At 37.1% G+C, this 25868-nt stretch overlaps 1 protein-coding gene across 2 annotated transcripts in view; it reads left to right on the top strand.

The window, feature by feature from the left end:
• ZFAND3 (zinc finger AN1-type containing 3) overlaps window positions 1-25868 on the top strand; it is a 143420-nt gene that overhangs the window by 19776 nt on the left and 97776 nt on the right. For both annotated transcript variants that reach the window (XM_082480879.1, XM_082480880.1), the window contains 2 exons: window positions 14076-14116; window positions 16167-16193. In XM_082480879.1, coding sequence (XP_082337005.1) covers window positions 14076-14116; window positions 16167-16193 — 68 coding nt within the window. The remainder of the gene's footprint in view (window positions 1-14075; window positions 14117-16166; window positions 16194-25868) is intronic.

Genomic DNA, 25868 nt, shown 5'->3' with positions numbered 1-25868 from the left:
GTTAAAGAATCTAGGGAATTATAAATGTTCAGTGCAAACTGGCAGGGACCCGCAGAGTGCAGATTTTGTAACACAGCAGAAAGGCAGTATGCTAACTTCTGTCCTGTGTGGGTACTTCTCTGTAATGCCTCATCATCTTAGGGCTCTTGGGTAGAACCTGTTGGGTGGTTGTACCTATGGTGTATTGAAAGTATACGGTCATCAGAGTTTTTATTGAATAAACAATCAATATAATTTTCTGACTTTGGCTATGTGTGAAGGCCAAGGGGAGGTGAGCACCACTTAATATAAGACGAGCGGTCTGTCCTTAACTTCCTTTGCCATTTTCCAATTGCCATGTCTGATTTTTATTTTTCTTTTAAGAGTTCTTCAGACTGTTTTTAAGACAAGAGCTAAACTGAGATGTGGAGTCCAGGCCACTTCCTCTGAGAAGGTCAATTAGACACTGGAACAATTTGCCAGTTCTTCATAGGATGTGCTGAAGAAAAGATAGGTGAATATTTACTGTTAAATAACCTCCTGTATTAGTGGAGAAGACTGTGGGACACAGTCTTTCTTGGAAACTCTTTCTGTTTAACCCATACTTAGCTCACACCAGAAACATCTCTGAGGAAAATAAGTGGTTTAAAGAATGCATAAGAATTATTTTTAAAAGCTATTTTTGAAGTTGTCTGTAGTTGCATACATACCACACCACCTGCGTTATTTCTAGTGATCTCAATCACCTTAATACCTTTTAGAAAATAAAGATTTGAGTTCTGTTTAGAGAATATTGTCATTGTAGATATGACTGCCTTTACGGTTGATAACTAAGTAAGTAAGCAGTAGGGTTTGATTTTGTGCCTCTGGCTCTAATTTAACAAATTCTGGAGGTCTCCAGTTTTGATGGGTGGTAGCTGGAATTACACCTGTGGGTAAGTGATTTGAATATGCTTGTAGTAGATTGGGAGCAGTACTGATTGACAGCATAAGGAATTACATACACTGTTTTGTTCCTTTTAAGGGATAACAGTAGAAGTATAGAGACTTTTACAGTGATGGGTGTGGGTTACAAGTATTTTCAAATACTGCGTCCTTTAAGCCTATGAAATGATCACATGGTAAAATATCAGATCTTCAGTCTTGTAGTTTTTAATGTCTGTGTTTTATAACTTTGATTCCTATGCTCTGTTTGAAGGTAACACCTAAAACTTGAATGCGAAAGTGCATTTCCCAGTGTTAGTCATGACCTAATACATGTTTTGGTTTGTATGATCTCATATGTTAGTAAATAAATTGAGGGCTATGCAATCTGGTGTGGTAGCTGACTGAGTATTCTTGTGATTGCTTATTTCTCAGTCCCTTTAACTCCAGCTGGTAGAATGGAGTTTGCCTTGCCTCGATTTAGATCTTCCACCTATGCAGACAGGTTATACAGGCGAGGGTACCTTTTTGAGCAGTTCCATTTGTCAGACTAGTTACATTTCAGGTTTAATACGGGAGTCGAGTTTAGACTGAGGACAAAATCCTTCCTAGTTATGATGAGGGTGTTAAAAGCAAAATCAGAGTGTTTATCTGTAATGATCTGTGTTTCATTTTGACTTTTAAGATTTTTTTATTAATTATTTTTTCTCCCCTCCATGTCATTTATTTTAGTAATTGTCCAAAACTGGTGGACTGCGGTAGATTATGCTTGCTAATGTTTTTCTTCTATATCTAGTTCATCATTTTGCCTTGTTCTCTGATAAAGAGAAGATGATTTGGGAGGGTGGGAGTATTGAGTGAAGAACACTGGAGGAGGAGAACTGTCCTGGGTTTGTTTGGGTGGGTGGGTGTTTTTTGGTATTTTTTTTTCCTGTTGTTGTTTTGTTTGTTTTTTTTTTGTTTGTTTGTTTGTTTCTTTTACTTTTACTATTACGCAAAAGACAGGCTTTATGGGGAAAGATATCTGAAAGGTATCTGTGGATATGTTCTTCTCTGATCCTTTCTGCCCTTCCCTGGGTACAGATGCCCATAGTGGAATGTAAGGGATTAATTTTCAATTATGTTGCAGTTTAATGTTCAGAAGAGAGAACAGTTCTTGATAACAGAAACAAAACAACTGAGGCCTCTGACAAAATCCTTAGCACTTTGGATATTTTAACTAAGAATGTTTTATTGGGATAGCTAGATATAGTAAATACCCAATCTTGAATATTTGGGAATGAATTGTTGTTTCCTTTCAGAATTTTAAGATACAGTTTTTATATACATTTTGAAGAGGTATAGAGAGCATGAAAGGTGGAAAAAATAAGATAAACTCAGAATAATCTAGCATAAAAATGCTAGTGCAGCTCCCTAAGGAACAAACTCTTATCTGTTAGATACAATTCAGTGCTGGTGCCTTCGGTCTGGGCTGTTTTTTGTGTACCGTGCTCATTCTATTTCAGTGCCTATAGAAGATACCTCATGCTGTCGACTTCTTGGTCGATGCAGTGACTGTGGTAGTGATCATATTGCTGTGAAAGAGAAGAGAAAGATTTTATTTGCCTATGTAACACAAAAAAGGAAAAGCATCTGTTTGGTTATTAACATTTACATATTATGACTCAAAATACTTTTGTGTCCTTTTGTTTTGATTGTTTAGTTATTTACATGGAAAGTTAAATATGCAGACCTACATAGAGTCAACTTTCCCCATTGCGGAAAGTTATTCTTTTATCAGGTGTTTATTTTCAAGACTTTCAGTTTTCTCTGTGGAAGAAATTCATAAACATAGGCTTGCAATATGCCGTTTTTATTCAGTGAATCAGGTACATTTTATCTTGGATTAACATATGATAAACAAAAATGCCAAAGACTAGAATACTGTCCACTGAAAGAATGCATAGGATGCTCTTCATCCTGTTTTTGAAGTAGCTTTACTTATGCTTAGTTGTTCTGTATTTGAACTAAATTGTATTGTTACAATTACAGAAAGACAAGTAGCTAAACCTATGGGCTAACTGTAATTAATGAGAAGGCTGAAGATAATAACTCAGTATTTGCTCTTCGATCAGAGATGGGCAGGTTTTAAATCTGTATTTTGCAAGTATCTCCCCCCCCCCCCCCCCCCCCCCCCCTGCTGAATTGGGATGGAGCATTTAAGGTGCTTTTCCTTCATGTAAAACCTTGGGTACTACTACTTCTATTGTGTTTGCTCTTGGAGATCAAGTGTTTGCATTCAGAAAGCTTGAAAAAGCAAGACATTGATGGCATGGAACGTTACATTATTTTAAAGGTGTTTCTTATCCTATGCCACATAAATTCTGGACGCGATAGCTGAAGTGATTTGGGCTCAGGATGTTTATTACAGTAATGTTATGTTTTAATGTGTAGTTGTTTAGCCCAATTAAGTGTATTTGAAGCATTTTTCTCTTCAAAGTAAAATTGAGAAGAGTTTTGAAATAACGTATCTGGATAAAGTGCAGAGTTGAGACAGCTGTTCCTACTGGGCACATGAGTCATAGTATTTGAAGGAAGCAACACATTCAGTTTCAGTTCAGTTGCTGAACTCTACTACATCATTGGGTCATTAACTTTCCAGCATCCTGTACTCAGAAAGAGAACGGAGTTGACCAGTGTGCCTCGAGTCAAGCTCAGGTCTCAGAAATCACATTGAAAATGTAGGGGGCAGTTGAGGTTTATCAGTCGTTAAAATATCCTTTGTATGCTTAATGCTTTAATCATGGCTTAAAAAAAACCCAACAAAAAAAAAATCCAAAAAACTAAAGAAAAATATCCTTTTACTGTCATGAAGAATATGTTGATTGAATGAATCACAAGTGGTAGGAGTGGCAGAGATTCTTCTCAGGGGTAGCAGGAAGAGAAACAAGCATAATGATATACTGCATGCTGTCTTGTGTAAAGAGTTCGAAGCTTGCGTGGTTTGCAGTGTTCCCACTGCTACTAGGTCTTTCAAGCACTTCTATTTCTGTGTATATCCCCCCACCCCCCCCCTTTGTCTTTTAGCGGGATGATTTGGGGTGGTTTACAGAGTATATGTCATTCACAACAAGTGAAGGGGCTGAGGGCAGAAGGCAGTTTTCGTGGCCAGCAGCCACTGTGCTGCTATCAGTGGAGCTGTAGGTAACTGATCATGCCGTTATTCACTGAAGTAATGCTGCTTAGTGTATTCTTTCTTTACTTGTGTTTGTGCCTAGGTGCACATTTATGGAAAAAAAAAATCCCACCTTCTTCTTGGTTCAGATTAATGTCTTGCTTTATATAAGTCTTTGTTTGTCATTATCAACCTAACTCTTGCTTATAGTGTTTATTTTTTTTGAGGGCTTGTTTGCTTTTTTAAGCAGTGTTGCCAGAAATATGTTTGTATTGGTTTGTTCCTTGAACTCTTTGTTGTTGTAAATTTTACCTGATTTATTTAGTTTTTCTCAGGCACTTCAGAAGTTGAATATTTAAAACTAACATCTTGCACGAATTGTTTAGAAGACGGTTTATGCTGATTAGAAATGCTACGTTCCTTGGAATTATGCTGAACTCTGGCTTTGTGGTAGAAAAACCAGAAGTTACATATGAGGGGAATCTCAAATTTAAGCATGTGAAGTGGGCCCATTCTTCTGGGCCAAAACTTTGTGTAAGATGTTAGTGCAAATATTATTTCATAACATTGATGCAATATAACAAGTGAGTGGCACTCTGTTTCTTTACTACGGGATGTTTTTTGAGGCTGGGAGTCTCTGCTCATTACCTCAGAGATGCAAAATCTGCTACAGGCTTCTACCTGAGAGCAATTAGGAAGTTGACCAAAATGTCTGGCTAACTAAGATGAGCAGTCAAACCTGCTTGTGCTACCAGCAGGATAGTTCTGGATCATTGAAATACAACTGACAGAATTCTGCCAGGAAGGACCGTAGTGGTTTTTTGCACAGATTATGATGACTTAACTGTGGTTTACTTCGCTTGTGAAAGTGACTTGTTGTGTATTTTTTTCCTATTTTTCTTTCTCTTTTTTTTTTTTTCTTTTTTTTTTTTTTTCATTGTATCAGCAGGGCTGAAATGCTGTCTGCCAGTATAGGAGGATCTGCTTTAAGGGGTGTTTTGTTTAAATAGTTAACTGACAGATTGCTCCTAGTGTAGACATATCCTTGATACAATTAATTTCAAGTTCCTGGAGGAAGAACTGAAGTACTCATATTCTCTAGAACAGTATTATGAGGTGTGGGCTACAATTTTCTACCCGAGAACTGAAAATGACTGCGTAGTCAGGTGTAAGAGGCAGCACTGACTGAAGTAAGAGCTGTGTTGCTTCCTCACTGTGCAGTTGGGTACAAGGCTAGTTGGGATGGAAGAAAGTGAATTTCCTGCAGTGAACCTCCAGCAAACCTTTTGAAGACGTTGCTGAAACGTGTTTTAACTGGGAGAGGAGGAAAAATGCCTACTAACTTACATACTGGTAGCTTCTTTTAGACACGTGTGTTTATGAAGAGTGTAATAAGATAGGATTGCAGGCACCTTGTCAAAATTCTTCAACTGCTATTGAAGAAGTGCTACAATTCTACCGTAGCATGCAGTTCCAGAATGGTTCAATAAGCAAGGAGTCCAAAGAATTGTAAAAGTGAGATGATCACTCATTCATGAAAATACACTGTTATGTTGCTGCTTTTTGGTGTGGTTTAGGGAGGTCTACACAAGTGAGGTATCCTGCTGGACAACCTGCTCGCTACTGAATAGGATGTAGCTCCTTGCCAGCCCTGGAACAGCAATGCTTTCTTGCTTCGTCCAGGGGGTACTCTTTCCTCCTCTTCCTGGCTGCTTTATTTCTGAACCTAGCTTCCTGTGCTTTAACTCATAGAAATAAATAATAAAAATAATTCTTGGGGTTCTGACTCTTCCTATTACAACTGTTGCATATAGTACGCTTTCAAGTACCTTCTCTCTGTACTCCTGGGATGGTTGACACTTTAAACTCCTTTTTGCTTGTGTAATGTATGACCTGTTAGACATTAAAAGTAGTTCTCTGCAACAAAGGAGTTTATCTTAAAATTTTTATATTCTCCTAGCTTTGGAGGGAACACTTGTGGCATGGTACTTAAACCAGACTTTGTTAGTGTGTTTTGTTAATACTATGCAACAGGATTTTTTAACCGATATACATAAGTTGTCCTTGTAAATGTTATTTAACATGCATACAACAGACAAGGTCTTTGAAATACTTTGCAAGGCTTCTTTGTTCCCCCCCCCCAAAAAAAAAAGTTCTAACCGTTCTAAGCCATTATAATGCCAGGCATTTTAAAGTACTTTTTTGCCACAGAAAAATAATTTTGATTAAAAAAGTTAATGCTTCTCTATGCATTTGTATAGAGAAGAGACATGCTGGGCTTAAATTGAGCAAGAATTAAGTTTTCCTATTTTCTAAGCTAAATCTAGTTGTTCAGGTCAGGAAGCATTTCAGGAAAGTTTCCTGGGGAGGTTTGATATATAATTGCCGTGTCTTTAAGTCAGGGGACAAAATTGATACTTTCTTGAAGTTTCTTCCAGCTTCTCTTTTTCTAAGAATGTTTTACTACTTATTATCTATTACTGACCCTGTGGTAAAAGGAATAACGCAAATGGAATAGGTTTTTGAGTGTTGCTTATCAGTGGAGCATTTGAGTGTCTGATCAGAAGAAAAAGGTAAAGTTGATACGATTTCATATTGTAAATCTGAAGAAGATGATTGTGTAGTCATAGGGCAATGTTAGTTACGACTTGCAGTGCACGTAAATAATAATGTCCTTGAGGAATTGGTGGCAGGTGGGTAGATCAGAACTTTCAAATTTTATTCCTGCTTTACTAAAGGCCTCTTGGACTCTGTTAATACTTATTATTTCAACTTTTTTACTGTCCTTTAAATAGTAGGCTACACATCTTTGTGGAAAAGATTTTGAAGACTTGTAGAGGAATGTTTGGTATAGAATTATGCTGAGGTGTTTTTTTTTTTAAAGAAAGTGTAGAGACGTGTATTCATGGGAATATGAAGCATTCAGCTTTGACTGGAGGGCAGCAATTTTGTGAGCTGAGCTAGAAACCCAACTGAATCTAATCTAATTTTTTACAACCCGTCTTACCTAGTTTAGATGCATTGGATTCTTTGCAGTTTATTGTATGAATTGTTGGAGAAGACTTTAAATTGAAACTCTATCAGTGCTTTTGTAGCAGAGCCCATGATACGTTTTGTAAGAGCAAGGAGCTACTTTGTTGATGTGTATTTTCCCCGTTTTCCCCTCTTACTCGTGTGTATCTGTGCTCATCTCTGGCCTTACTGTCCACAAAGCACTTCAGTGTCTGTATATTTAAAACATAAAAGGTCCTTCAGCCATAGAGGTTCAAAAGAATCCTTTGGTGTAGCCATTGACAAAAATAATATATCTGGGTACAGCCACTTCATTGGGATGTATCAGCGTATCTTTTGAGTGTGGAAAGCTGTCAGAAGGACATTGCACTAGTACACTGTGCTGTGCATAAAGTTTACCCTCCATTTCATTTCAAATTGAGATCAGGATTATGAGGTTCTTATGAACATGTGACTCACTAACTTGAAGCATCATTTTCAGCAGCTTACCAAAAATCTTGAAATAAGCAACACTTAAATTTTTCATGGTGAAAAAGAGGAGCCCAAAACCCAAAAGCAGAATACTAATGTATTTTTCAAGCAAAAAACCCTGCAGTAGTAGTAATAATAACAAAATCTTACTGATAACACTTTTCTAATTGAACTAGAATTCTTATAACTGAATGTATGGTTATAGAACAGCTGATGAAGTAGAGGACATTGACTGCATTTGTGAGATACTTAATTTCAGATTTTAGTTCACTTAAAAATCTGTTTGAGTGTATGTGAATGTTTCTGGTTGCCAAGTTCTCTACACGTCCACCTGCATTTGACATGTTCCACTTCTGTTCTTTTATTTGAAAAGAAATTGGCATACATCATTCTTGAAGAGTAACTGAACTACCTCAGTCTAAAAATATGAATAATTGTTTCAACTGTCCAAAAAACCTTGCCTGTATCACCTTAACAAGATCATAAATTAAGGAGGAACTAGAAATGTCAAATATGCAGCATATATGAAATCAATGAGGTGACTTCTGATTTAGGAAAGTGAAGTGGCTTTCTTCAGTAGCTGGTGTATAGGATATACGGAACTTTCAAAGGACGATTTGGGGGTCTTATTAACACAGTCTAATTAACGTCTTTCCTGTACAAGGTGAAGTGTTATATGCTCTAAGCGAATGATGAAAAGTGTAAGGGAAATACAGAATTGGATCAATTTTCTTTTAATGATAAATAATCTTTCTAGTCTGGTTGGATGAAAGTAAACATATGTGGGCTGTGGTTTCGCTTTTGCTGTGTGGCAGTATTCAGCTCAGAGTGAATTCTTCAGCAGAGTTATAAACCTTTGAAAACTGCTTTATAATGGAAATGGTGACAGACCATTAACTACAGTAGTATAAATGCATTGATTTAACATATGTATAGTTGTCCTAAGTTGCCAAATACATGAAACACCATGTGCTGAAGATATAGGGAGGAGTCGTCTTTGTAGTTTTAACTAACTAATGACGTGATTCATATTATCTTAAGGTTTCCCGAACATATGGCCCCTGGCAGTATTGGATAGGTATCATTCAGGGGCTAAGATATATTTGTACTGTAGTGACACTGCGATCCCACTCTAATTGCTGTACTGGAAAAGGATCAAGAAGCATTTAACATGATGCGTTTAATCACCAATGCAATTATAGTGCCGCTGAAGCAGATATGTTTTCCTACTATCAAGCCATAGGAAATTCTGAATCATAAAGAATCATTACTAGATATTCTGGAAAACCTTTTTCCCAATAAAAATGCAGAATCTGGGATTTTGCAGTCATACTTAATTAGCATCTGTGGCTTAATTATCTTTAGAATTAAATATCTAATGCATGGACGCATGCCATATGAAAGCATTTTTTTTCCTCCAAACTCCTTATTCTTCCACCCTCAAAAGACAACTGAACAAAAATTATTTTCAAGAATGACTATTATTCTGGTGGTGTTTTTCAAGCATTGAGAATATGCACCCGTACTAGAATCTTTACTTATTTTTACTCTGGTGCAACTGCGTGATTCTTGCTGTTGGTGAGCATTTACATTAATAATGCTAGTTCATTACTACCTTAAAAAGCGTAGGAACACAAATGAAACTGAGGATTTTGTGTCACCCTTCAGCACTTGTATGGAGTTAAGCTAGTATTTGGTTTTAGTGTTTCTGGTTTGCCTTTTTTTTTCTTTCCTCTTAAATATGGGATGGGGAAGTTAGGAAGTGCATCACAGCCCGCTGGAAAACGTAGGATTTTGTTACAAAACCTTCAGAACCTTCAGTATTTATCAGGTATGCCTATCTAAGTTTCTTCACAGAAAAATGTTTTCATTAGGGAGACTGAGTATCTTGAGATCAGACAAATTTCTGTATACTTCTTATTAACTCTCTTTGCATGCGCAAAATTTCCACATGTAATTTGTTCTTGAACCTTCAGACTGAGATTGTCTTTTTTAGAGTCTGGTTACTCTGATCAACTACTGTACATCTAACAGTCTGAGGGTTATGGCTAGAATTTCAACTTCATTCTCTAGATCTGGTTTCATATTGATAAAATCATTTCCTAGGAGAGGGGGAAGGGTAAAAAAACTTCCAGTGAAGACAGAGTAGAATGTGTATTGATTTGGATGGTACCTCACAATGGCATACTGCCAAATGGCAAGAAAGAAAAGGAATAATTAGTATTATAGGGCATAAACTTGAGTATATAACTTTCAGTGGAATATATAAGGCTGCACCTTTATAAGAATGTACTGGAAGTACTGTATGAAAATGGAATCAGGGAAGCGATCTCTTCAGTTTTATTCATTAGTTACATACCAATACATACCATAGGATTTGTAGTACGTTATTTCTGATATTTAATGCCTCCTGCTGCCTCTCACTTTGCATTATGCACCTTTAACAGGAGTTGCAGGTGTTGATCTCACTGAAGTTAGGACCTCGTGGTGGTCTGCATGTGCATCTATCTGAAGGCTCAAATAGTTTCTTTTGCTATGGAGATTTGTAGGCACAGCAGTGCAAGTAACGGATGATGGTTTGAATAGCCTCAATTGTGTGTTTTATTTTTAACCTTACATGTGGTTTATTTATTGCTTAAAAACATTATAATTTCCAGGATTTCCCATTTCTGTAAATTTCTTCTTTCAAAGTCCCTATGTTGTTGCTACGACTTTCATGGCTGTGTTGTTAAGGGAGCGTTGTTTTCCTTTGGCAGCGGAAGCACTTTTGATACCTACACTTGTTTCAGACAGCCTTGTGGAACAGTTGCATGCAATCATTCTGTAGCCTCTGGAGTTTTCCAGCTGGCTTGAAGGATCCTCTGCCTCTAACTTGCTCTGCCACTTGACCTTCCGAGCTTGCTTCACCTTGTGGTTTCCAATCTACATAATAATTTGATGTCACCCTTTAGTTAAATGGTTTCTTTTTGACAGATGGAAGTACCTTCAAATAGGGTTTAACTTTATATTCTGCCTTGGAGATAATACCATTCTATTGGACTTGACTTATCCATAAATATGAATGTCTTTCTGAATACCAGCTTAAATTATGTACAAGTGGAGATTGTAAATTATCAGTATAAATCTGGCTTTCTAGTGATATCGTACATATAAAATGTATACTGTAGTAATTCTGGATTAGGTGCTGTTAAGCATGAAACTGACTTTTATGAGCGAAATCTGGGAGTTGCATTAGTATGTCTGGTTAAAAACATGGGTGATTGGATATCTGACTCAAAAGCATGTCGACTATCCCCAACCTAACTGTGACAGAAGGGTGTAGAAGTATTGCGTGTCAGCCTAAAGACTTGCAGTCTAAACCATGTAATTCTCATTTCCAGGACTGACTTCAAATTCTAGCTTCACTGTGCCTTATTTACCTTTACGCTCATGATTTTACTATATGTTCCTAGATACCTGAAATGTATTACTTCCCTAGAAGCCACCTGCTCTAAGTAGAGTTGGGTGCTGGAACCGTCTCTTTCCTATGAAGTGGAAACAGAGGGCTGTATCATGACCAGGACCGTTCGATATTTTAGATCTTTGACTTTTCAAATCAAACTACCTCTAGAAATAACAGATTGTGTATCCATTACAGATATATACGGATGTATGATAGATTTGAAAAGGTTATTGGGAGCAAAGAAATTTTATATTTTGGTGGTCCTGCCTGGCAGTGTGAGCTTCTGGTGAATGCTGGGGTCTCTAGGAAATAATTAATGTAAAACAGCGATGTGGTTAACTAGATTCACTTCACAGATAAAACAGCAATATGCAGGTTTGCTCACTTTTAAGAGTCTGGTGAGAGAGCTCTTGCCTGCTGTAAAGAGCAAATCCTAGCAATGAGAGGAGGGATTTGCAGTGTAACAAAAGCTGTCAAACATATATTTTACTTGACAGACATTGACGTGACTCTCAGATAATACCTAGTACATTTGATGTATGTAAACTGTTTAATGCATTTTCTCTGTAAAGCTTTTGCTCTAGTTAAATATTGCACTTTCAAAAAGGGGCTGACTGTTGATCGACACTGTTACTCTTCTAATAAAAATGCCATTTGCTTATTTCTAGTGTAATGTTGATGGATCTTTGGTGACACAAGTGACTGTGTAAAAGAAACTGAGACAGAAAAAACCTACTCAGAGTTAAGATTCTCATCTTACGTAGCAGCCTCAGACTGACTTGGATGCCTTGAAAAAGCATGTAAAAGGATTAGAGAGAAAGTGATCCTTGAAACTGTAACAGTGAGCTGAAGTTAGTTAGCTTACAAGGTCACTTGTTCAATAGCACTGTCCTTTCAGAAAACCTGTTTTTTTGTGTTATGGGTAAATGGCAGCCTTTTTTCTTTTTTCATCTAGCTGTATGTTGTGTGTGTGTGTTTTCCATTGTTGGTGTGCTGATAAGTAAATATTGTATGAGGCTTTGGATTGATATTTAACAGCTGAGATGGTTGATTATACCACTGAAAACATTTGTCGTTGCCCGTTCCAATGTCATCAATATGAACCATCTGAACTCTGCCTTTCTTTTTCTTTGCTGCCCCTGGGGTTTAATGGCTTTGCAGAGAAGCTCCTGCCTGGCATATTGAGCTGCTCCAGAAGGTCTAACCCATAAGCAGTGAGTACTGAACTGCAGCACACTAATGCTGTAGGTGTTGACTCACCATGCTGTTTTTAATTGCAGTTCTTTTGAAGGTAGATAATCTGTGCAGACTGTCAACATAGACATTGAATCTTTGGGTATATACCAATTCGATGATGTATTTGTATGGCTACGAATGCTGTTCTGCTTTTCTTTTCCTGGGAATTAACTTTTCTCCTGTGCACATACTGTTTGCATTTAAAACTAGCTTTCATGTGTCTGTGGCTCTTGCTATAGCTGGCAAATGCTTATGTCTCATATCTGCAGTGAACTGTGTTCTAGAATTCTTGAGCCTGATGTAAACCAGCTTTCAAATGTGCATGAATTGAAAAGCATCTGTAATGTTTTGATGTGACTAATACTAAGATATGATTGACCAAGTCTGGATTTACTTTGTAACTGAAAAGTCATTCAAAATACTCATTTACAAACTCGGGTCAGGGGGGAAATAATCTATAATTCTGATAGGTGTGTTCATTTGTGATATAATTGCTTTGAAAAAAATTTCAAAATTTTTGTCTCAAGGTAATAAGCAGGTTTGATTTTTTTTTTTTTTTTTTTTATAACTTGTGTATTGTAAGATGCAGATCTCCTCTCAAAATTCCATCCTTGTTTAGCTGGAAATAAAAACCAGCTGTTTTGGTAGTCTCAATTGGTTTTGTGTATGCATATTTCTAAAGATAAAGATGCAATTAATTTGGCTAGATGAGGTATTCCAGCTAGAGGTTGACCTGAGGAGGCAAAAAGGTTTTTTGGTCACAGATAGTTTAGGTACAACCTTGCCTGTCAACATGTATCTTCAGACCTGCTCAGGATGGTGTTAATACTGTAATGTAATGGCGGAGCTGATTCAGGAATGCTGAACAAATCAGCTGTTGGGCAGTGTGCACAGAAACTGAGTTGTTCTTACCTAAAGACAGTTCAACACTGAGTTTTTGAGAATATTCTCCAGCTCACTTTGTAAAGGAGATGTTATGATGTTAGAAGAGAACTTTCCGTAAACTGGGAGAAACTTGTTCTCCCATAGTACATTGCTTTGGGTAGTTTCATGGTAGTCCTAGAGAGGTCTACAGCCTTAATTTTATCTTTTTTTTTGCGAGCTTACTGACTTTCTTTATGAGGGTGAATACTTGTGGCATAACTGCACAAACACTTTGGAGACATCTGGGAGGCTTAAGATACTGCTGTCGCTCTCCAGCTGTTTTTCTCTCAGCTGAAGGTTGCTGCCCCCAAGATGAGCTGCACTGATGGATCATGTGAACTATCCTAGTCCCTGTCAGTGCAAAGTCAGCCAGGTTATTTTAAATTACTGCTCGATGCAGCTGAGGGTAGAAATGAACAGCTTGAGGTAATAACTTCTTAAGCCATTCCAGCTAGACTTCCAAGAGCACATCTGTTTGTGTCCTTATAAGCACAATACTTTAATCTCTCTATTGCTGTACTATATTCAGGATTTGTCAGGACTGCAGAGCTGTTGCCAAGGGGAGTCTAATATTCAAGTGGAATGTACTGGCTCATCCTGTCTATCATTATTATCATATTGCAATAGAAAGATCCGAATGATGAGTGCGTAACATATACATTGAATGGTAAAGTAAGCTTGTTTTCATATGTGAGGTAAATGTGTAGAAGACGTGGTTTGGAAGCTCTTTAAATTGGAAAGAGATTGCCATATGAAGTCTCTTCCCCCATCCCTGTTCCTTGTTCAGCCACTTCTAGCTACTTATCTTTGATTCCTAGCCATTTAAGTTCTTACCTTCTCTATACCCTTGCTTCGTTCCCTAGAAAACTTCCCTGTATTGATTAGAATTATAATGAATTTTTTAGCTTTTTTTTTTTTTTATTTTTGCCCCAGGTCCAGCAAGACTATGAATCTCTGTTCCAAATGCTTTGCTGGTAAGTGCAGTAAAAGGCTTTGTGTTTTTGTTAGATTATCAAAACCACATTGTTGGCCTCTCCTTCAGGATTTGTGCATGGGTTTCTCTTCCTTCGGTGTATATATATAATCAGATTTTCCTCACTTTGGTGCTTCGTTTATTTGCTAATCAAGGACCTCTTGTGTAAATGTACCAATCAAACCTTGTTCTTGAAGTTTATGGAATTCTGGAACATCCTTGAACTACAGAGATCTGCTGTCTGCACAGCTCCTATACGGATGATGTGGCTTTCAAAATGCATAAGTCTGAATTGTAATATGGAGTTTTGTGGGACTTATTCTGTAATAACCTCTGAAATATGGTATGGATAAAAAAATGAAAAGGAAGAGTTGGTATAAAACACTTCTTGTTCCATTTCTTTTTAACTTGCAGCCCTTGAACATTAAATTATCAGTAGCACATCAGTAGGCTAATTCTAATTGCTACATATTATTTTCTTATTGCAAGGTCATTGCTACTGCATAAAATGTTAGGAATTGCTATTGACCTTTTCCTGTTAGCATCTTCTAGGCTTGCCTTTCTGATTTTTTTTTGTTATTATTTAGTATTGTAAACTTATTTTTAATTGTGGTTTAAAGTGCTGTCATAGTCCATGAGTTTTAATTTCTATTGATGCAATAGATACCATATTAAGAAGTGCAGGATTTTTTTTTTTTTTTTTTTTAATTTCAGTCCTTGGCTTGTCTATGAAACTTTAATATTGAGCTTGCGGAATTTTTTTTTAAGGGCATTGGTTTCCAAGGCAAAATCATAGAATCTTCGAAAATTAAGGCAAAATGTAAAAAGAATTTTAAAGCTCTTTCTGATTTTTTTTACAAAAAATAAATTTTGACATGAAGATTTTAGCTCTTGGGTTCAGCATCACTTCGTTAAACAAACACATGGAAAATACAGATTGTCAAAGGCTGTTCAGCAAAATGATGCATGTATTTCTCTGACTGTTTTCCGAAGCCATGGATCACTGGAAAGGGTATATTGAAGAAAGTGCAAGTCCTTTCTTGCACTCTTTCCCTACTACCCACAGTCAGAAACATGCTACTAGGTCTTTGATTTGACTTAGTACAACTATTATGTTCATATTAGCACTGTAAACAACTTCTGTTTGTGTACCTCAGAAATGTGGATTTTCTGATTCTGAGATATGAAAATGTCCCATCCCTAATATTCCAAGTTTAACAGAGTACCCAAAACTTCACAGCAGGTAGACCAGGCATTAAGCAAACTATCTTTTATTTTGGTTTGACTGGGGGTTTTGTTGTTGTTTTGTTTGTTTGTTTTTAACAAGAAGAAAAATTCTTGGCTTCTCTTCTGTAATTCTTCTGAAATGCCATTACCTCTGATCAAGTTCGTTTTTTCTGTTGCACAAATAATGAGATATCTTGTATTTTTATGATTTTATTGAGGGGGAGGGAAGCTTAACTTTTTAAAATTTTCAAGACTTTCCTTACAGCCTGTTTATTTTAATGAAATAATACTTTTGAAACGTTTCAGTAACTTAAAATCTACTAGATTTTATCTAGTTGGAACAAAACCCAGTATTGTGGAAAAAGGTAAATTTACTCTATCTTTTTAGATCTTAACTATGGTTCCTTCAACAAGTAGCATTGAAATAACCAGTTCTATTTGAGTAGTAGCTGAAAACCTCTTAATGTCATCATTCCAACATAAGAGTCTTCTTTTTTCTTTCTTTTCTTGATGTTACTGAAATATTTTTAGTGTATTTTTTTTTATAGTGGGTTTCCAGCCACAGTATTGAGATAGAAAGATGTAGACTCTTGTTTCTGTAAATTTAACTAGTGCAGATACTGAGATTTTAGGCAAGTTAGCTGTTGAAAGATGTTTTTCATCATTCCAGGCACTCCAAAGATATGATGTGAAAAAAGTTCCTCTTGTTTCTCTTTTGATATGGCAAGTTATTAATTCAAATGTATTGAAGCAGATTTGTATGCCAGGGAAAATTGGGAATTATTATTTCTCTTGACCATCATTTCCTTTCTCTTTTATTTTAGAAAAAAGAAATCCACACAACGAAAAAGGTTAGTAACTTTGTTAAATGACTGGGGATTTTTTTCAGAGGGAAGGGATAGAATCCAGTCTTCCTATTTTATTTTTTTTTAATTAATTTCAGACACACACAGCAGCAAAGCCCCTTACATTTGTGTAAGTATCGCCTTTTTATATAGATCAGAGGAGAAAGGCAACAAGTCCGCAAGAGATTAAAACGTTGTTTGGTTTACATTGCAATATGAGTTATTATGTGGAACCTTCCTATCTTTACTGGTTTTTCAGACTGTCTGAACTATGTGCAAGTTTGTAAATACACAATCATGAGCTCTTCTTTGCTTCTGCTGTTCTTCTCATCCCCATTCCTTGGGAAATATGGTCATAGTTTGATGTCTGTGATGTTAATTAGCACAGAAATGGAACCAAGGGCAATGGTCAGGGGCTGTGTTTTTTGACTTCTTGCTTGACCAAATGCTTGTGATTTCTACATTTATTATCAAGATAAATTCACTGAATTTTCACTCCCATTTGTCCAAAGATGAAACAAACAGCAAAAGCAACCAGATTATGTAGCAGGGAGACTGGAATTCCTTGTTTTCTCTATCTTTGTACATTTTCTTAAACATGGCAATACTTCCCACAGGTTATTTTAGAGATTAATTTGTTCAGCTTTCTATGGCAAGAGTGAGCTGGGTACTGTACAGATACATGGAACTGTTTGCCTAGAAGAGCTCAATGTTTTGACCTAGATCTATAAGGTTCACTAAGTTCTTCTGTAGAACCACAAATCTGCTGTTCGTTTGCCACAGACTAGTTCCTGGCTTGCACATAAAGGTTGATAAATATTAGAGAGGAGCTTGAAGTTAGCTATCCTCTTCAGCCCTCTTTGCCTCCTCTTCACCCCATCTGCTTGTTCCAAGAAAGAATACCTGACTTGTTTTATGTAAGCCCTGTAGAAGCAGCAGACTCTGAAATGTTCAAGAGTCTCTCTGAAATCTTTTCAAGTTAATTGTACTTCTGCAAAGTACTCTACAACATTCTGTCTCTAATTCAGTGCTGACCACGTGCTATCAATGGCTCAAAGTCTCCAGATACAGTACAAGTGTAATTCTACATATCAAATTGCTTCAAATGAATTTGCTCTTCAGATGGTTAAGTTCCTTCAGACTTCTTGCACACCCAGAATGTAAATGCAATAAAGTGTGGGTGTTTTTTAAATCAGAATATAGGCTGGTAAGTGAAAAAATGCAAATTACAGCCAGAGTATCTCCCTTAGTGACACCGCATCTTTCGCTAATACTGCAACCTCTCTTCTCTCGATATGGTAAACTGTGAAATCTGAATGATAAAGATACAGGACAGTGATGAGTGATGTTTTTCAAAAGTACACTCTATTAATCTGTCTTTGCTCCCATTAGGTTTATGGAAGTTTTAATATCAACTTCAGGTAGGGACATTGTTTGAGTGCTTTTGAAAAGCCACTTTTACAAAGTAGGCTCTTCCAGGCAGGAATTCTACTAACATTCATGGAAACAACACCTGGTATCTCAAGTACTCAATTTTATTTGGAACCTCTGGGAACAGTCACAGAACAAACTATTACAGAGTAAGAACAAATATTTAAATACAAAAAATGGTAAAACTAGGCTTTCTGCTTAAATCGCCCCAACAAATGCAGTCTGCCTTTAGTCCATTTAATTGTGAGTCTAGAAAGTTTAATTTGTGTTATGGCGCAATCAACGTTGGAAAGAGGGGTACAGGAAGCAGATTTCAGCTTGTTCAGTAATATGTGAAGCTGAAGGTAAGTGTAGCACTGGATGGTTTGGTGGAGAGATGCACTTGGGAAGTTGGAAGAAGAGAAAATGATGAATAGAGTATTCCTGGATTTGTGAATCAATTTCATAGCCTTTCTGTCTGAAGGTGTAATTGAAACTTCTAGAGTTGAGTGTCCATCTCTTTTCTTGAAAGGAGGTTGTAGAGAGGTGGGGGCTGACCTCTTCTCCCTGGTGACAAGTGATAGGACGAGAGGAAATGGGTTTAAGTTATGTCAGGGGACGTTTAGATTGAATATTAGCAAACACTTTTTCACTGAAAGGGTTATTAAACATTGGAATAGGCTGCCCAGGGAGGTGGTGGATTCGCCATCCCTGGAGGTGTTTAAAAAAAAAAAAAAAAAAAAAGGTAGATGTGGTACTTAAGGACGTGGTTTAGAAGTGGTTTTTGTCAGGGTAAGTTAATGGTTGGACTTGATGATCTTAAAGGTCCCTTCCAACCTCAGCAATTCTATGATTCTTAATCCAGCTGGGCAAAGTTTATGTTCATGTTCTCTGAAGCTCTAGATCAGCATTGCTGAATTTGAGAAAATACTTCAGCCATATAACCCAAGAATTCTCTGGCTTTTAGGGGCCTCCAGTTTTATTTTTAGTTTGAAATCAAACACATTTTTTACATGCTGGTATCTTGATGAGTAAAAATTACAGATTTTTAATCTCCATCTATCAAGTAGGAAATCAGTATTGATGGAACCACATAGGTATTTTCAATACATATGCTTAGCTTCATGCCAGATTATGAAATTTTGCAACTTCAATAGCACCTTTTATTTTCCTGAATTTGAAGGGTCTGATGGGGAGGGGAAGATATATATATTCTATATATCATCTGATTCTAGAAGTATCAGATTATTCGCTATTCTTTCTGTTCCCTGAACTCACTCAGATATCTGACTGTAGAGTTATTTCATGTTTTCGTATATCTTAACCCTTCTGCTTTGTTAAGCAGATCTTTATTTTGTTATGCCTAAGTTATGCACAGTTTTTGAAGCTTAGAAAATTGGGGAGGTTAGGTGACTCAGAGTCACTTGAATAACACAGTTTCCTCTTCTCTCAGTCTTTGTAAATCCTGGGCGCTATTTAGAATGCTGCCTTGTCTGACAATAATAACACCTACTGTAAGCATGAGCTGGCAAAAATCAGTGTTCCTGCCTAACTAAATAGATTTTGCTGTTAATCAACTGCTGACTTGATCCTTCATCAAGCTGTCAGCTTGCTTACTGGAAACCTTTTCAACAAGTCCATCTTGCATGTTGCTGGTTCAAATTGTGTTATCTTTGCTGTATCCTGTTGTATGATAAATGATGGTTTATTCAGCCCTTCTCTTCATAAAGTTTTCATTCCTAAATGAATGATTAAAAATCTATGTTTGCATTTTCCGTATCCTTGTAACTTCTGATGTGAATCCATATTTTAGTACTTTGCTAGAAAAGCAGCAAACATTTTCAGAGGTTTTGAAAACAGAACTAAGTACTAGTTTTCTTTATTTGTACACAAAATGTTTCTTTTTCAGTATGGTATTCCCTTAGTTGGCTCCTAATGGAAACCGGTGCCTCAATTTGTTGCTTCATTAGGCTAGAATTTGCTGTTGTATTCATGTCTGTGTTAGTACTTTGAAGTACATGGACTGCTTGCCACAAAAAACAATGCTCACTGGCTAGCCCTTGAAAGTAGTCAGCTTCATCTTCAACTTTTATTACACAGCCAGGCTTGAAGCTAAATAATTCTTTGGAAAACTGTATAGCTGGTTACAGTGGCAACAAAAATATTTCTAATTTCTAGAGCACCTACTAATAAAGAACTATAACATTCCAGATATAAACATAGATATTGTTTGACATGCATTTAATTATTTTACTCTATGCCCAAAGAATTTTTAAAAGGGGGAGGCTGGTAGGGAAAAGATATCTTAGCATAATTAGTACACTTGAAAAGGCGAGATGTATGCTAAGCTTGGGAAAGACAATCAGCATGAAATGGAATTAAGAAAAAAAATGAATGAATTACTTTAGTTGGGCTTCACTTACTTATAAGCTTGATTTGCATTGCTGGCCCCAAAGATTCTTCTTACTTTGTTAGTATGCATTATTCTGTGGCTTTAAAAAAATTTAAAGATCTGACTAATAGGTCTGTTTGGGTTGTTAGAACAGGGCAATATTTTGTGTAAGGATTGTGAAAGGATTTTATGTGTTTTTAGTTGACTCCGTTTCCCCCAACATGTCTTAAAGTTTTGGAGGGGAAATACAAATTAATAGAAAGTGAGCTTATTCGAATATACTTGTTCTATCTAAGCTTAGGACTAATTGTTCTAATTCTGTCAAAAATAATACCATCAACCAAATTATCCAGCATATTTATGCTGTGTGTTCCTAGTACTCAATATATACAGGATAATTTGAGGGATTGGAGCATCTCCCTTATGAGGAAAGGCTGAGAGAGCTGGGACTCCTTAGCCTGGAGAAGAGAAGGCTGAGGGGAGACCTTATTATGGCTTACAAGTATCTAAAGGGTGGGTTGAAGGAGGATGGAGCCAGGCTCTTTTCAATGTTTCCCAGTGACAGGACGAGGGGTAATGGGCACAAGTTGGAACATAGAAAGTTCCGTTCAAATACACAGAAACACTTCTTTACGGTGAGGGTGACAGAGCATTGGCACAGGCTGCCCAGGGAGGTTGTGGAGTCCCCTTCTCTGGAGATTTTCAAAACCTGCCTGGATGCAGTCCTGAGTAATGTGCTGTAGGCAGTCCTGCTTTGGCAGGGGAGTTGGACTAGATGATCTCTAGAGGTCCCTTCCAACTCTGAAAATTCCGTGATTTGAAATACAAGAGAGAGACTTGCTGGAGTTTCAAGAGTTCAATAGGGGTTACATTTTGAGTGAAGTTAGTATAATACTACTTGTGGGGTCCACTTCTTTTCCTCTGTCTATACTATCATGTCATGGAAGTTGTGGAGTGCAGGGCTGCTATGTTGTTTTGTGGCAGTACTGGTATGATTTTGCTATGCATTACATAGAAAGTCGTTAAAGATGCTATGTGGAAGACCGCTGCCTGGAACCTGGCTGTGTGAAAGTGGTGTGTGTACAGCAATGCAATGTAGGGTGTCAACAGGGCCAATGGCTCAGCTGCTGGTTTGATTTGCTCAATTATTTTCTCCTTTTTCCTCCTCCTTCATCTTCCCCCATTTAAAATAGTGGGAAGGGGCAAGTACTGATGGAGGACAGACCCATGAAGTACTTCTGTTCAATGGTTAGTGGAAGAAAGAATTTCTTTCACAGCTGGCACTCAAATGTTGGGTATCGAGGTAGGATGGATTTTTTCTTTCTCTCTTTTCTTCTTTCTGGCTACTACTAACTTTAAGTTGGTAGGGCTTTTTCCAGTCACATTTGAAAGTGTCTTTTCACCAACAGAGTCTAGGAAATTGAATGCCTTTTAATTAAGAAAATTAACATTTTACAGTCAGTCAATCCTATCAGCAAGCTACCCTGTAGGACATTAGTGGCTGTTTCATTGTATTGCATTTTGCTAAATTCACAGTCTACTAGTCTGAGGCTCATTTGTTAAAAATATAAATTGCACTCACACAAAAATATGACCTCTTCTCAGTACTGGCTCCCTGAAAAGACTGCCAAATAGTCTTAATTTAATTTTTTCCTCTGTCTTTACAAGACATCACTGATATTTTCCATGTGTTTTCTTTTTCTTATGTCGGGGATTGCCAGTCCTGTTGTACAAATTGATCTACAAGCAAAGAAAAGAGCTCAGCCCCTTTTTTGTCTCAGACTTGCGCTATTTTTAGTTTTTCATAGCTCTGTTTTCTAGTATGTTTATGTCTTTATGGTAAAGCCAGTTTCTTCTTGTTTTGTTACTATCTTGTTCACCTTCTAACTCATAACCTTTCCAAATGACTCGTTGAAACACCAGCTGTAATTTAGTCTCTTGTGTATAGGTTTTGTGATGATGTAAAAAAAAATATGTTTAGAAATATGACTTAATTGCCATGATGTTTGCACATTGCCAGCATGAAAGTTGAGTTACCTATTTAGAATGTGCAACCCACAGCTTTAATTTATTAAACTTTCTTGTAACTCCATTCTCCTATAAATGTGTGCATAAGATAGGAGAGGGAATGTTTTTCTTTTTTTTTCCCATTTAGCAATTTGCTTGAGTTATAGAAAAGTCTGTGCTCTTTTTTGTGTATTTGCTCGTTTGGAAACCTTCTATAGTTTATAGAGACACTAGTGATTTGTTCCTTAGCCTCCCTGTGGAGTTTGTTCCATATTACAATCTAATTCCATGTCCGTGTCGTGCACTCCTGAGCTGTTAATTTGTACATTTCGATGCAGTTTGTTTCATCGTGTTTTTGTAATCCAAACTGAATGTAACGAGCTATGTGCTTTGGGGACCCAGCCTTGCCTTGCCAATTAGAACAAGTGGTTACTGAGAGAGAGCATGTTTTAAATAAAACATGGCACCTCTGCGTGGGACCAGTAGTGTTCAGGGAATAAACCAGGATATTTAACTCTTTCTCTCTGAGAAGACAGGTCAGTATCAGTGAGTGTGTTGTAGGAACCTTCAGCTCATGCCTTTGAGAAGTATGATGCAGATTCATGTTTCGTCTTGCAAATAAAATTTAGTTTGTCATTGGAGATGCGTTACTCGGTACTGCATGCAGAGTATTTAGGAATGCAGAAGGATAGCTGTTGAGTTGACTGCATATTTTCTAGGATTCTAATTGCTAATGCCATGTGAAAACTGTACAGGACTACCAGCTAACCTTTCTCCTTTCCCCTTGTACTGCTACCCAAGAGGCTGAAGTATGACAGGAAGAGTGCCAGGTGGTAAAAGGGCTAGTTTCAAAATGTATTTTACGAGGGAAGGAATCTAGATACTTATTAAATAAGCGTACTGAGGTGACCATGAGGAAGGGCTCATTGTTACTCTACCATTTTGAGGTAACTGGGAAAGGATACCTCTGTGACCATCAGTATTTATAATTGTTACAGACATTATTCTACTGGTCTTTAACTAAATTTCTTGGTGAATTCAAGCAAGACACAACAACCATTATAGAAGTTAACTCTAATTTACATTTATTTTCTTGCATTCCAGCCCCAACATTTCCTCTCCACTCTTTTTAGTCTTAACTTGCACATTCTACGTGCTTGTACATCTTCAAAGGGAAGAAGCTACTGTTCGCCAACAACCTTCAGCTATGGACACTAAGAAAGAATTTAGGTGGACAGTCATGGCGATTTACTCGGACAACATTTCAGCAGTCCTTGCATACACAAGCAAGGCAAGACCAAGAAAAACCTCCCTTGTGAAAACCTTTTAGCTCAGCAGCTAGATGTAAAAGGAACTATAGCTGTTCACTAAGGTGATTTAAGCTGTTAGGTAACAGGTGTACAGGAGAAACGCGATCTGGATAATAGAACAAAACGCAACTGCCGACTTTTCAATTGCCTGTCCATTTTATATGAAAGGAATGGGATCTACCAGCTAGACAGCTAGCTTGGAGCTTGGGATCAATGGGCATTTTTTTGTGATACTAGACAAGTCGCTTTTTTTTGTTTTCCACTTCTGTTCCTCATGAGAGATGATAATATTTCGCCACTTTACTGGAATGTTTGTGAAGATAAAATAGGTATGATGTTTAGGACAGTAACAGTGGTCATCTAAGGAGCCGAGATAAATCTAAAGCACTATCTTGGGAAACCAATAGTCATTTTGAGGAACAATATCTGTACTTTCCTCTTCCAAATTAGCTTGAAGTAAGCATGCCATTAGCACATGTTAGATTAAAATGCAAATTGTCTGTCTTCAAAGTCAGTCAAGGCCCTCAGGCTGAGTAAATTGACCAAACTCTGGGATAGAAACTTGATCCTTTGGTTGTATGTAATGCAGATTCACCACCCCTCCCCCTAACTCTAGCATACTGCAGGAAATTAGTGTAACAAATTCGTGTCACATCTTATGGAGGAGGAAGGCAATCTTATTTCACAAAATCTCTAATTAAGTTGATTTTGTCTATTTATGCTTTCAAACCCTTATAGTCACAAGCCCCAAGATGCATGTCCAAGTACTCTGGCCAACATCACCTGTGTGTGACATGGAGAACAAGGAGTTCTGGCTATTTGGCCCTCACTGTGATGACAAGCTGATTTTGGACTTACCTTTTATGCCCTTGAGGAACAGATGCTGTGAGGGACCTTTTGCTTCTTTATTTTGTCTTGGCCCTTATAAGTCTTAGGCAAAATTCTGGAATTTCAGTTCTCTTCATTCCTGTATGTGGCTATTGTACAGTTGCAGTTCTGTTCTTCATCTTCTTGACACTGTATCTTTAGTTCAGTTTGTTTCTCCTCTTAATTTGAATGAAATAACATTGCATTGTTGGAATTAATGCATACTATTTCTTTTAACCCTTTGAATGCTGTTTCTTGTGGAGCCTGCAAGCATTCCAGTCATTCTTTACTCATATCAGTCTTCATATATCTATTGGAAATCTTGTATGTTCCCATAAAGTTAGTCACCAGAGGGTAAACTGCTCATGCAGATTTAGTCAATACAACTATAACTTTGCCCTTTTTAAAAAATCAAAAACAAAACCAAACCCAACCAAACAACAAAAAAATCCCCAACAAAACACTTTGTCTATGAATGAGTTTACACGTAGTATTAATTAGATGAAAAGTGAAAAGTATAATGACTCTTTTCTTTGTAGATATAGAAGTTAGTCTTTTACATGGAATGAGAGGGAATTTTTTTAAAGTTAACATTCAAACTGTTGGACTAATTTGCAAACTTTTTCCCTCTTAGATAAAATTTTTTCTTGTGATCACATCAAAATATCACTTAATTATTAGGCAGGGAGAATAATAGTAGGTTAAAATAGCTTCTAGCAGGAATCTGGCTTTAACCTTAATTGTGAGTAGATTAATCTCCATAATGGGGAGGGTAGTCAGGGGGTGGAGGGTGGAAATCTTATGCTAGAGATCTCTAAGCCTGCAGAGCTGTAGATAAGGCCTTCCTTGAAAAGATACCCAAAATAACTGCATCTCTAGTAACTGACTGTGTAAGATTTTTTTATTCCTTTCCTTTGCAAAAAGCATAGACTGTTGACTCAATCTGGCACAGAAGATTTAGGAAATGACAAGACAGGTTATGGTGCCATAATAATTAATCCAATTACGTGTATGCATTAGAACTGTCTTTTAATTATGCTAAAAGGATACAAGATTAGCACAGTAATCGTATGCTTTCTTGTAATCTCCTGGTTTAAATCACGGGTCATTAAATATCATCTAGGTAAGCTCTGTTTGCTGAAAATGTCTTCTTTAAACTGATACCCTGCCCTGATGTGAAGACACTGGGGGGCTTCTGCATGCACCAGGGGCGCCAGTATGTCTAATGAATAACCTCTTATAGAAATAAGGTACACATTTTGAATTGCAACACTATAGAGATGGTTCCCCATAATTCTACTCTCATTCATTGTACTGAATAGGAAGCAATATAAGGCATTCTGTCATGCCCTCTATCTTCTTACTACAGCATTTGGACATTGACCTGAATGGAGAATAATTATTTTCTTTATAGAATTTCTTTAGAGAACTAATTAGCCCCCTAGTACTTCAAGAAAATAAGTAATTTACCATCTTGACGTTTCTGTGAGTTGAGGTGGTAATGTTCTTGTTCACTATACATAGATAAGAATCTAAAGCACAAATGTCAAACATCCACAGATGTTGGATATCGACATTGAGAAGCCTTGGGACTGTAGTCTTTTCTTAATCTCCCTCCCCCAAAGAATGTAATTTTGTGATGCTTTAAACTTTGGAAGTACAGATCTCCCTACCTTTATGGAACTGTCAAGGGAA

Source organism: Vanellus vanellus (assembly GCF_965231255.1).
Source record: "Vanellus vanellus genome assembly, chromosome: 3".
NCBI classification, from domain to species: Eukaryota; Metazoa; Chordata; class Aves; order Charadriiformes; family Charadriidae; genus Vanellus; species Vanellus vanellus.
This window is presented reverse-complemented; position numbering and strand designations above follow the sequence as displayed.